The sequence below is a fragment of the Corapipo altera genome, unplaced genomic scaffold, assembly GCF_003945725.1.
Source record: "Corapipo altera isolate COAL_440 unplaced genomic scaffold, ASM394572v1 24b, whole genome shotgun sequence".
NCBI classification, from domain to species: Eukaryota; Metazoa; Chordata; class Aves; order Passeriformes; family Pipridae; genus Corapipo; species Corapipo altera.
The window spans coordinates 13,049,243-13,062,324 of NW_020884888.1; the positions used below are offsets into that span (position 1 = coordinate 13,049,243).

General features: G+C 38.6%; 1 protein-coding gene across 4 annotated transcripts in view; it reads right to left on the reverse strand.

Moving 5' to 3' along the window:
* SEMA5A (semaphorin 5A) overlaps positions 1-13,082 on the reverse strand; it is a 329,773-nt gene that overhangs the window by 85,263 nt on the left and 231,428 nt on the right. For all 4 annotated transcript variants that reach the window (XM_027643929.1, XM_027643930.1, XM_027643928.1 and 1 more), the window contains 2 exons: positions 6,720-6,837; positions 804-985 (listed from right to left, as the gene is read on the reverse strand). In XM_027643929.1, coding sequence (XP_027499730.1) covers positions 804-985; positions 6,720-6,837 — 300 coding nt within the window. The remainder of the gene's footprint in view (positions 1-803; positions 986-6,719; positions 6,838-13,082) is intronic.

Here is a 13,082-nt window from a genome sequence, read left to right on the forward strand (position 1 = left end):
CCCTGTCACACAAGAAGTACAAAGTTATGAAGCTATTTAGCTGCTTTTGGTCACTTTATTCTGGGTAAACTTCATATGCAAATTCTCGTATCAAAGTTCTGAAGATAATTTTTAATTATATACTGTTTTCAGGAAGATTAAAGTGTCAAATTTTGCTGCCCCTTCTGAAAGTAAAGTGATAAAAGCCTGGAGGAAAAGGAGACCCAGAGGACCCCATATTGCTCTCTACAACTACCTGAAAGGAGGTTGTAATGAGGTGGGGGTTGGTCTCTTCTCCAGTGTAACAAGTGACAGAATGAGAGGAAATGGCCTCATGCTGCGCCAGGGGAGATTTAGATTGGATGTTAGGAAAAGTTCCTTCACAAATAGGGTTGTCAAGGATTGAAATGGTGGAAGGAAAGTGGTGGAGTTACCATCCTTGGGGCTATTTAAAAGACATGTAGATGTGGTGCTTAGGGACATGGTTTAGTTGTGGACTTGGCAGTGCTTATTAATGGTTGGACTCAGTCTTGAGGGTCTTTCCCAGCCTAAATGATTCTATGATTCTAAAGGAAAAAGAATATTAATTAAGTGTCAAAATGCATTAGTTCTCAATTTCAACAGGATACTCTGATAAGACGTCAATATCTTTTTTGTAATATAACAAAAAAGCTAACAGAATTCACATGCTGTACCTTGTATTTGGGAACTTTGAGAAAGGATGCTCCCATTCCTCCCTAATATACCATAGAAAAAATAATTATTCTAATTAAGTTAAAAACTTTTAAACCATAAATGATAGAACCTGAAATTGTGTTGTATACCTGGAACAGTTGGCAATCTCCATGGTTGGTCCTTCACACAGCCAACCTCCACACTGAGGAGCAGGACTGTCACACACACGTGTCCTGCAGACGCAGGAGCCAACACTGGCACCATCAGTGTGGGTGCAAGGTTTCCACTGTGACCATGTTCCAAAATGTCCATCCACTGTCAGATTCCTCATCTAGAAATAAACACAACAGAAAAGCTTACCTGAGGCCTGACAGTTCCTTCATAAAAACTCTTTATTTTGCAGTGCATGAAGGTTCAGCCTTCAGACATCAACAATAAAAGCCTCCTCTGGAGAGGTATAACTTCCAGACAGCAAACTCCCCTTTTAATTTCTGCAGCTGCATAATTTCCATGACTTCTGACCGATATGAGCCACTGGATGTCAACACTATAGCAATAACAGTAATCACAACTAACTGTTACCTTTCACATTCATGCTTGCCTACAGGGAATCAATAGAAACTATAGTTTCACTTTCTCCATTGTCTTCTGATGACTGTGTTCCCTACTTTCTAAAATTTTCCTGTGAAAATGGAACCTGGATACTGACTGTAAAACCCAAATCTAGATCAAAAGGAAGAGCCAGCAGAGGATAAGGAAAAAATGAGGATACTATGAGGATGGTGAAGAACTGGAACAGATTTCCCAGAGAAGCTGTGGATGCTCCATCCCTGGAAGTGTTCAAGGCCAGGCTGGATGGGGCTTTGAGCAACTTGGTCTAGTGGAAGATGTCCTTGACCTCGGTAGGGGGGTTGGAACTAGATGATCTTTAAGTTCCCTTCCAATGGAACCATTCTGTGATTCTGATACTGTAATAGTCCAGGGTAACAAAACTGGATCAATCAAACTCAAATCTCCATCATGACTGTCTCTTTTTGACAACAGTTTTTTGAAGCATATAGTACCATTTCATAAAAGTAAAATGTGGTTTTAAATGACAGATGCTAAGCATCAGATGTAATTATATGTATAAATCCTATAAACATCTTCAAAAAGCAGCACCTAACCCTACATGATGAGACAGTTTGCCCCTGTAGAATTCAATTCTCAACACCTTTGGCTGGAAGAGTCACACCATTCTTATCTTGACTGGATAAGGTGATTCCATCAAGCAGTCATAACACATTTAATAAGAAACTACTGTCCAGCTAAAACAAAATGAGCTAATGGAAAGTGCAGCAGCCTCCAGAGCTACTGGAATTTCTAAAGAAAATGAGGAGGGACAATAGCCCTCAACAAAAACAGACTTTCATATTATCTTTTTAGCATCTTGACAAATCTGTGATCCTAAATGGAAATGATGGCCACTTTTTCACTTAAATGCTATGGGATTTGTCTTCTGATTGCCAGATTTTAACTTTCAGTCAAGACAACAGTACTAACAAGTGCAGGCTAAATAGCATTTAAAGTGACTCGTAGTAGAAAATAAGTATGTATCAGTTGTAGTCATGCATATTTCATCAAATGTGTGTGAACATACCAATATAATATTTGCTTATATTTTGAAATAGGAATTACAGTTGTAGATTGTCATAATTTATCTGAAATGGTGCCTCCCTTTGCTATTTTGAGTACTGCTTCTTTTTAACAGTGGTAAGAAAAGTATACATTTCACAAATAATTTGAAGATACAAGAGATTCGATTACAGCACAAGACATGCTTTCTCTGACACTCTGGGTGTTGCCTGATTCATTCCACTGTGGCAAAGATTCCATAATTTCACTATTAATTAACTTTCTCACAATTTTATTTTTCACAGATATAGCTTGTCCATGGAACAGTTACGTGCATATTCTGTAAACTATAACTGACATAACCACCATTCATAGTTTCAAAATTCTGGTGACAGATGTTTATTGAAAATAATTCCCCCACCTTTGTTCATGCAGAGTATACTCTGTTGGTTTTCATAAGACAACAGGAAATACTTACTTCTTGTTAAGTGGCAAGTAAACCCATTCTTTCTTACACTTCTGGTCTAAGAAATATACATAATTCATAAACTAACAATTATATGTCTCCAATCTAATTAGCATCAGAAGTGTGAAAATGCCTTTACAGTTTTCTATTTCTGTGCTGGACTAAAACATCTTTATTGTTGCACCTACAATTATAAACTAAAGCTACAGTTGTCTATGGTTACCATAATTTATATTAAGTGGCAGGGAAAGTATACATAAAACATAGCTGAAAGCTTGAGCTTAGAAAGATAAACTGGTGGCATATTTCTCTCTCTTCATTTTTTTTTTCCCTGCTCCTGAAAAGATCATCCCACTGTGGTCTCCGCTGTTCCCCGAAATTCACCTGCTCTGCCTCTCCGTGAATATTTCCCTTTCAGAAGTGTTATCAAACAATTTCATCATATGACTACAGGAAAGCAAAATGTAGTGATGAGGGGCCTTTTTAGCCCTTGCCAGAATCCACGTCCATTAACCTTTCACAATCTGACACACCTCAAGGGCAAAATCACAATCAATCAGACAATATGGCTGTATTATCCTGGCACAGCTACATTCTGCTTTCTCTCTCTAACACCCCGTTTTTGTCACCCTTTCCCTTCTGTAGATATCTCTAGATCTTTCTTTCTTTCTCATGTCCTCCAAATATCAATCTTTGTCTTGAGCCTCTCTGCACCCACCTTGTCTTCCTGGTTTGTACTCAGAGTAAAGGTCACATCTTCAGTGACTCAGTTCTTAAATCTGTCACGAGATCTCTGGTTTGAGATTACTTTGTGTAGAATGCAGTGAATCTGGAGTACCTACTGAAGCTGTTAATGAATTCAAGTAAGATCCCATACCACACTCTTTCTGAGCACAACCATAAAAATAAACCCATTATATGTTGCATACTTATGTTACAAAAAATAAGGCCAAAACAAAACAAAAAAAACCCAAATATTTTTTAGAATAATTTTTATTTTCCTTGTAAAAGTTCTTTGATAATGTCAGTGTATTTTTAAGTGACAGATTGCAAGTCCCACTGGAAAATATTTCAGAAAAACAATTAACCTTCATTACCATAAAAAATATTGGATGAATAATAGGGATAATTGACCCACTGAAAGAAGCTTAAAGTAGATATATGTGCCATAGAATTAATTACTATCTATATTTATATACAGTTGCTGTATTTATGCCAACCGAAACAATAACCTAAAATCAAATTGAGAATTAAAATCAAAGCAAGATAACCAAAAGAACCATATCTTTCACAATTGATTTTCAAAGTTCAGAGTGATAGTAACACAGATGCTGAGCTACCTCTCCTAGTCCCCTCCCTGTTCTACCATGACATGCCAATAAATATTCAGCCATATGAATAATGCCCTAGGAAGAACTTTCTCAAAGGAAACTGATCACACTTTTTATTCTGGGTTAAACTAGTGTATAAATAGACCTCTTTGTCATCCAAGTTTAGAAGAAACTGGTCATGCATTAATCTAAAAAAGTTTCTATAATGTTAAAGAGATGAATGTAATTTTACTAACAATTAAAATATTGAAACCAATCGGCACCGGAAGAGGGAGGGTAAAAGGTTTCAAATAGCCCTTTATGTTCTGCCTGCAACATTATCTTAACTATATGTGGTCCATATTAAGGATGCACATAGCCTACAAAATTAAATTCGTTACATCTTGGCTTATATATCTTGTGAACACAGCACATAAAAATGCCATAAAAACAAATATTTGAAAGCCTCTCTAAGCAAAATTGTAATTGATTTCAGTTTGCCAGAATACAGTGTTATTTTAAAGGAAAGTTTCTATAAAATTTTCAGATTTGTTCAATAATGTGTTACTTGGTGTTTAGGGGTTTAAGGCAGTAATGGAGTAAAAGTACACTTTTCAATTTAGATAGATAATTGTAAAATCTTCCTTATATTAGGCAATCTCAATCTGTTTAACTACAAAATTTCTTTGAAGGTTCACTAAACCTTTGCATCTCTGATTGGCCGTATAAGTCTCACAGCTATGGATGAATTTCTGAGCAAGCCTTAGGTGCTCCCCTGCTTTGACTAGTCTGCCACATCCTAGGCAACTGTCATATAATAGGTACTAAATAATTGTTTTTTCCAGTTGAACAAAACAGAATTGAATTATGCTTTCTAAATCACTCATACTTCCCCCTCCACCCCAACTTGGCCTTGTGTTTTATATCTATGAAAGAAAATAAAGGCTAACATTGCAATTCAAAGACTGAGCACAGCAGGCAGGCTGCTCATGCAAGTATCAACCAACACATGCATTTCAGCAAGCCTTCCACATAAAGCAACTAAGCCACCAGCAAAACCCCCATCCACAAAACCACTTTTAGCCTGTGGAATTGCCACATACTCCAAATACTTGGAAATTAATATAATATGCAGTTCATTTAGTTACTTGTCGATCAGGGAGGCAAGGACTGCACTGGTGACTGAATCCGGACTTTCTGTGAGACAGTGGCTATGTCCATATTAGCAAGTGGTGTGTACACACACCGCAAATCTTGAAAGTAAAAGCTGATGTTGAAGATTTGACACATACCCCATATGTATTTTGTGGGCTTTACTTTGGACTTGCTTTAGCCATAGATGGAATGCCTAGTAGTAGTTGGAGCATTTTTGCTTCAATTTCATCTGAAAGTAGTGTGGCTTGTGTGCTTCAAGACTGCTTTGTGATGTGAACCAATGAGTAGTATATGGGGAAAACTGTAGTATTTGCCCCAAATTTGTGCCTAATTTCGGCCCAAATGCTAATGCAGATGAATTCAACATAAACCTTTTTTATTAGGCCTCTGTGTGAGAGCATGGATGCAAAGGACAGGACAAGACATAAACATTTTTTAAAAGTTTTAAAAATTGAGAAAAAATGTTTAAAAATTGCTGCTTAATGTCAAACACAGAACACAGGAGCAAGTTCTCAAGGACCTTAAATTCAGTGTAGTGATTTCTATCTATGAGGCTGCTGCAACACATGTAGAGATCACAAATCAAAGCTGGAAAAACTTGATATTAATTCTGCACACCTCTAGTTCACTAAACAAAGCCTAGCTTAAGAGAGCTGGATAACCACATGAAGAGTAGAACATGAATGTCATAATGAGTATAAATTCATAAATGTGTGTGCTCCAACAATGAGTGGGGACAAGTTCAAGAAGTTCTTACTAGTAATGAAAGCAGAATTGAGTTGGAAAGGCTCCCTCTTCCTGGGCAGAAGGACAAAGCAGCAAGAGTCTTCAAAAAAAAAAAGAGCTCAGTAGCACATGGAAGACTCTTCTTAACCCCTTTTTGTGAGCTTTACAGTGAGGGAAAGGAATGAATATTAAAATGTCACCAGAACCACACTAAAAATGAGAGATGCAAATCAACTTTGTTGTTGTTTTTATTATTATATTAAATTTATTTGAAATAATTTTTAAACAGAAGTGTCCAGTGCAGATATTAAATTTATTATAATTATCACCTCGGTCATTGATGTGGGTGAGACTTAACTCATACAATTCACCATTCCAGTTCATGGACTTTTAAAGTTATTTGGCTTTTTATATTAGCAACACGGATCCTAAAAGAAAAGATCATACCACTAGTGATTAAACTTTTTCATAGTATATCATGGAGAAAAATCCTGCAGAGAAAAATGTGTCAGTATCTCTAATCTTAGAAAACATTTGTTTTCAAGGTGGGGACACAGATATTACAGATAAAAACCAACCACCCTTTGAAAGTATTCTAAATAATTTTATCATATAAGTAATTTGATATGAAATCGAAAAGCAACAAAATATTCTGCTAAAATCTGATAGGAAAATCTAAGAAAAACGGTATCAAATACAGTTTTCTGAGCTTGAAAAATCTATGCCAGCTTGTTTTTATGAAATGTGCATGGAATCAAAGGTTTTAAGAGATAAATGAATGCATTTGGACTTACTGGACACACGCTAATGCTTTGCTCCCATTGACTCATACTCAGACTTTCTTCCAGTGTTGTGCATTTCTTCATCACCATGTCCCAGCCACAGTAGGGGTCTTGGGATCCAATGCATGCACTGTAAACGAAAACCAATCAGATAACTCAGACATTTATCTTAATTTGTACTGACCAAAGATCTCTAAATAACTATGTGGTACTTCATATTTCATAGGCAGAAAGTGAAATTGTGGTATGGCAGATGAAATGACCAAACAGAAGAAAAAATAATTTGAATACCTACACAAAGTCAGGATTTCTTTAAATGCTTTCTTTTCTGTATGTATGCATGATATGTTGTCAAGAATGATTACTGTACTTATTTACTAAAGAATTACAGAATTTCATAAAAAGGGTATCTTGTCTACTTCAAGCAAAGATTTCAGGAGTTATAGTTCTTAGTCTTTTCTATCAGTTTTGGAATTACATATATCTTCTTTGGCAGAAATCAGAGGACAATGTCTACTCTTTGAAAATTAATTAGGAAACCTTCTGATCTATTTTCTGCACTGGTGTAAAATCTGTGGAAATAAACTCAAAGGAGCACTGGTGGCTGCCATCACACCCCTTACACATCCCGTGCTGCTCTTAACATTCCCTGTTAGTGGCACATGAGGAGGGAAAAAAAGGGTTAGAGATGGCAGTCTAGTTTCATACAGAGTCTGAAAGATCCACCGTGGAAAACTAGAAGTTCATTTCTCTACTAAATAGCAGGTTTCTCTTGCTACTGACAGGTCGAACATTAACAGTCCAGGCAATACGTCTGCAGCTTCACAGCTGAAGATGCATAAGAAAGGAGGTGGAAATCCCATTATAGTGAAGCAGAACATAATTTGTGTTTTTTGACCATGGTATGATCTACTCAACACCTGGTCTACTGACACCTGAAGGGATGCACCTTTCTCAGAGGGAAAAAGGAGTTCTAGCACAGGAGCTAGCAGGGCTTGTTGACAGAGCTTCGAACTAGCTTGGAAGGGAGAAGGGACAAAGCCAGGCTCGCCAGTGATGACTGATGGGATTTTGTGCCAAAACTTGAGGAAACGAACACTCATGGGATCACTCAATCTGCCTCAAGAGGTGTTGGCTACAATGTACCACCCCTGAAATGTTTCTACACCAATGCACACTGCATGAGGAACAAAGAAGAGGAGCTTGAAGCTTTGGCCCAGTCCCAAAGATTTGACATCACTGGCATAACCCAGTGGCATGAAACCTGTGACTGGAATGCCCTACTGGACATTTACAAGCTCTTCAGGAGAGATAGGCAGGGTAGAAGAGGCAGAGGGGTGGCATTGTATGTAACAGAAGGGTTAGAATGTATGGAGCTCACAGCTGGCACTGGTATAGTTGAGAACCGCTGGGTAAGAATCAAGGGACAAACAAATAATGTGGGTGTCATCATGGGAGACTGCTATATAGACCTCCCAGCCAGGATGATGATGTTGACAAATTATTCTTTGAGGAACTACGGGACACTTCCAAGTCAACTGCCCTTGTCCTTATGGGGTACTTCAACTTGCCAGACATTAAGTGGGAGCGTCACACAGCTGGTACAGCTCAAGCCAGAAAATTTCTAAAAAGCTAGGATGACAACTTTATGGAACAGGTCCTAAGGGACTCGACTAGGAGAGATGCACTCCTTGATCTGCTGCTTGTCAACAGTGCAAATCTCATGAGCAAAGTGGAGATTGGTGTCCATCTTGACCATAGTGACCATGAAGAGATTGAGTCTAAAATCTCTGTTGACAGGAGTAAAAGTGCCAGCAAAACCTCAACTCTGGACATGAGGATAACAGACTTTGGGCTGTTCAGGGAATTAGTATGTAAGGTCCCCTGGGAAAATGTTTTTGCAGGTGGTGGGATCCATCAGTGCTGGTCACTCTTCAAACATCACCTCCTAAGGGCACGGGAGTCAGAAGTCAAGCAGGTGAGGCAGAAAGCTGGCTTGGCTGAACAAGGATCTTGTCTTGGAAATAAGGCAAAAAAGGAAGGTGTATACCCAGATGAATCAAGGTTAGGTGACATGAGAAGAACTCAGAGATGCTGCCTGCCTCTGTAGGAAGAAAAGTCATGTGGCCAAAGCTTAGCTGGAGTTGAAGCTGGACAAAAATGTGGGGGAGAATAAAAAGAGTTTTTTCAAATGTATTAATGTCAATAGGCAGTAAAGAAATAAAATATCATAAACTCATTATAGGATGAGGATTGTCACCTCACAAACAGGGACAGAGACAAGGCAGAGGTGCTTAATGCTTTCTTTGCCTCTGTCTTCAACATGGATGATGGACCAAGGGGCATCTCTCCTGTCAAGAGAAGCTGAGAGAGTTGGGATTGTTTAGCCAGAAGAGAAGGCTCAGAGAGCATCTCATCAATATATACAAAACCCTGAAGAGGGGATCCATGGTCTTTTCCATCCAAAGAAGGGGATCCATGGTCTTTTCAGTGGTGCCAAGTGACAGGACCAGAGACAATGAACACAAACAAAACACAGGAGGTTTCAACTGAACATCAGGAGACACACTGTTATGGTGAGGGTGACTGAGCACTGGTACAGGTTGCCCAGAGAGGTTCTAGAGTATCCTTCCTTGGAGATACTCAGAAGCCACCTGGACATGGCACTGGACAACTGACTCTCAGTGGCCCTGCTTGAGCAAGAGGTTGGACCAGATGACCACCAGAGACCCCCTGCCAACCTCAAATGTTCTGTGATACTGTCCTTAGAAATTTAGGTACTTTATTCCTATTTCTATTTATCTATGGCATTCCTCATGTAGTTCCATGTTAACATCTGACCAAACACAGACTTACTAATTCCCTAGTATGCTATTCCATAATATCATCATAGAGGATTCTTAGTGCTTATAAATTTCAAAGAACTTGTTTCTACAGTAGACTTGGCAACATGGATTGCCAGTACTACGTAGGAGCATAGCTCCCATCTGCAAAATGGGTAAAATGTAAGAGACATAATAATCAAAACTTCATGAGTACCCCTAATTAGGCTTCCAGAACAAATATAAAGTTTTTGGTTTAGGAGATTCAGTGTTCAGGAGAGGGCTCCCACTGATGGCTCTTGCAGCTGTGAGTACTTAGCATTTTTGTAACTCAGGCTACACGTTTCCATTTAATTATCTAGAAAGTGAGGAGGAACATTAATGCAAATTGTGGAAAGTTTAAAGTGTCTTGGTCTTACAATGTTTGCAAGATATGATGTCCAGTGTTCTCCTTCAGAATACCTCTGATAAAGCATGTGTTTTATCAGAAAAGAATACAAAATTAAATTAAAGGCTGACATAATGCAAAACTGGCAACATTAGATGTGCTAATGTTGAAGTGAAAACTTCTGCCTCGAAGATCTCACTTTTCTAACTTCAAAGTGTTCACATTTATAAATGCAGTTATTATACTTTAGAAACTTTTTATTAGAAACAAAAATATTTTAAGGTCAGTATCCTTTCACTTAGAATTGCACTCCCTCTTTCCTGGGAATAAGCTGATCCTTCTCCCACTCTGCTCTTAGACCCCATTTCCTCTTTTGATTTTGCTTCCACTTTACCTTCCACTCAGGCAAATCAAAATGGCTCGCACTTTTCACTACAAGTCACTGAAAAGTTATAAATAAGGAGCTAAAAACATACTTTGACTGTTCTTTTTACTTTCTGGTATCAAAACAGGTCCTAGTTTCATGGAAGAAATAAAAGTTCTTGTACTGCTAGGACAAAGCATGTTTAATCACTTTGTGGACACTGAACATGGTCATTTTAGTAGCTGACCAGCTTTGGAGAGCACTGCAACAAAATAAAATGAGGTGAATCTTTTCAGAATTAGTTAAGAGAGTCCAACGAAAAATGGATGTTTTGTCTGTTCATCCCAGTAGGCACCAACCCATATCTCTAAGTATTCACATGAGTTGTCCCAGCACTGCTAAAACTGGCATTTTGTGCAGGAGGGAAATTCAGGAATAAAAGTGAATCAGTTCATTCTAAGACTCTTGATGCCACTTACTCTATCAAGTCAGCATTCTCTACAAAAACATTCAACAGCTTTTGGTTTCTACTGATTGATTCTAATTTTTCTTTATGTTGTCACTTCACATTTTTTCCTAAACATAAATGTTGGGTAGTTGAGTGTCTCTCCTGCAAGGTATTCATTTGGCTGTGATGATTTAGTATGCCTACTGACAGTGATGCAACACTTCAACAATGGATTTTGACTGATTAGTAACAGAACTGTAAGTCACTTCACTCTAAAGGAAGTCAGCAACAGCAGGTCTTTTTCTTCAGCTATTTTAAAATTATCACCAAGTAGGCCAGCAAGACTGTTCTACTTCAGTTACATTTGAGATGATTTATTGAGACAGAAAATGAGGCAGAATTGAATATAAATCAGAGCAAAATATATAAAAAATCCCATACAGATTTAGACTAAAAATAATTTGTTATGTGTGCACCAAAGAACAAAAAACCCTGTAAGTTTAAAAGGTATACCCTGATACCCTTGATTTCAGAGAGATTTTTAAATCTCCTTTCAGGGGAAGAATATATTCCCACATGAATATACATTGCAAGTGCTGATCAGGTATCCTCTGGAGACATTACATTTTATTCATACAATATAAATGTAAAAGGTGCCTCTTCGAAGACTGTTCAATGAAACTTTTTTTGTCTTTACCTATACACAGCATTTTGGAGAACAGACTCTCCTGACCTTTTCAATAATTTCTATTGAAATATCCATGCTACATAGTTCCAATTACCATCAACTGTGATCTGACACTTTGTACACCAGGAACTGAACTGGGGTCACCATCTTATTTCACAGAAGCCAGATTCATCACCGCAAATTCGAAGAGAAAATGGAAGATAAAAGCCTGACTCATGTTCCAAATGCATAGTTCTATCCATTTCTGAATGAATACATGAATCTAATACTAGACTTCTGTACAAATATATCTATCAGTGTTTTCATTACTACTGGTTTTGCACTGTATATATATATGTGTGTGTGCAATGAAGAACAGGGATCTAAAGATATAGATGAATGATGCAAAAGAGCATAAATGGCAGGGAAACAATTTATAAAGTCCTAGGAGCTCAAAATAAGATGCATGTCACATACTCAGGATCCTGCTTAACCCCTGCCTGTACTGCTAAGAAAAATCAAATCCTTTAATCATCTCAGACACTCTGAGTGAACTACTTTTGCTTCCTCTTACTCGAATTTCTGTAAGACAATCAAAATGTATTTAGGTACAATTCAATCTTGCAATGTCACTGAGAATACCAGCTTTAAACCTACAAGCTCCTCCCATCAAATCCAGAATCAGGAACCTTCCACAGAATCACAGAATATGCCAAGTGAGAAGGGACCCACAAGGATCATAGAGTCCAACCCCTAATGCTGCACAGGACCATCCCCAGGAGTCACACCATGTGCACCAGAGTATCATCCAAACACTGCTTGAACTCTGTAAGGCTTGGTGCTGTGACCACTGCCCTGGGTAGCCTGTTCCAGTACCCAAACACCTGCTGGGTTAAGAACCTTTTTCTCATATCTAACCTAAATCTCCCCTTACACAACTTAGGCCATTCCCTCGGGTCCTGTCATGGTCACCACAGAGAAGAGATGAGTGTCGGCCCCTCTTCTTCCCTTCACAAGGAAGTTGTAATTGCAATGAGGTCTCCCCTCAGTCTCCTCTTCTCGAGGCTGAACAGATCAAGTGACCTCAGTCTCTACTAATACAGGTTCCCCTCAAGGCCCTTTGCCATCTTCGTTGCCCTCCTTTGGGCACTCTCGAACAGCTTAATATCTTTCCTATATTGTGGTACCCCAAACTGCACACAACATTCCAGGTGAGGCCGCCCCAGTGCAGAGCAGAGCAGGACAATTCCCTCCCTTGACCGGCTGGCGATGCTTTGCCTGATGCCCTCCAGGACATTGTTGGCCCTCCTGGTTACCAGAGTACACTGCTGACTCATTTTTATGTATACATTTTTTATGTATAAAATTTGTTTATAACACACAATTCTCTGAATGTTGTTGCTTCCAACTGACTCTACTTGAAACAAATGTGAAACACAACTTTCAGAGTACGTACTCCATTCTCTCGACAGATATATATACTGATAAAATCTCCTCTCAATTTTCTCAGGGTTGAACAGGTCCAACTCCCTCAGCCTATCCTCAAAAGAGAGATGTTCCAGTCGCCTACTCATCTTTGTTGTCCTCGACTGGATTCGCTACAGCAGTTCCATGTCTCTCTTGTCCTGAGGAGCCCAGAACTGGACACAGTACTCCAGATATGGCCTCACCAGGGCTGAGTAGAGG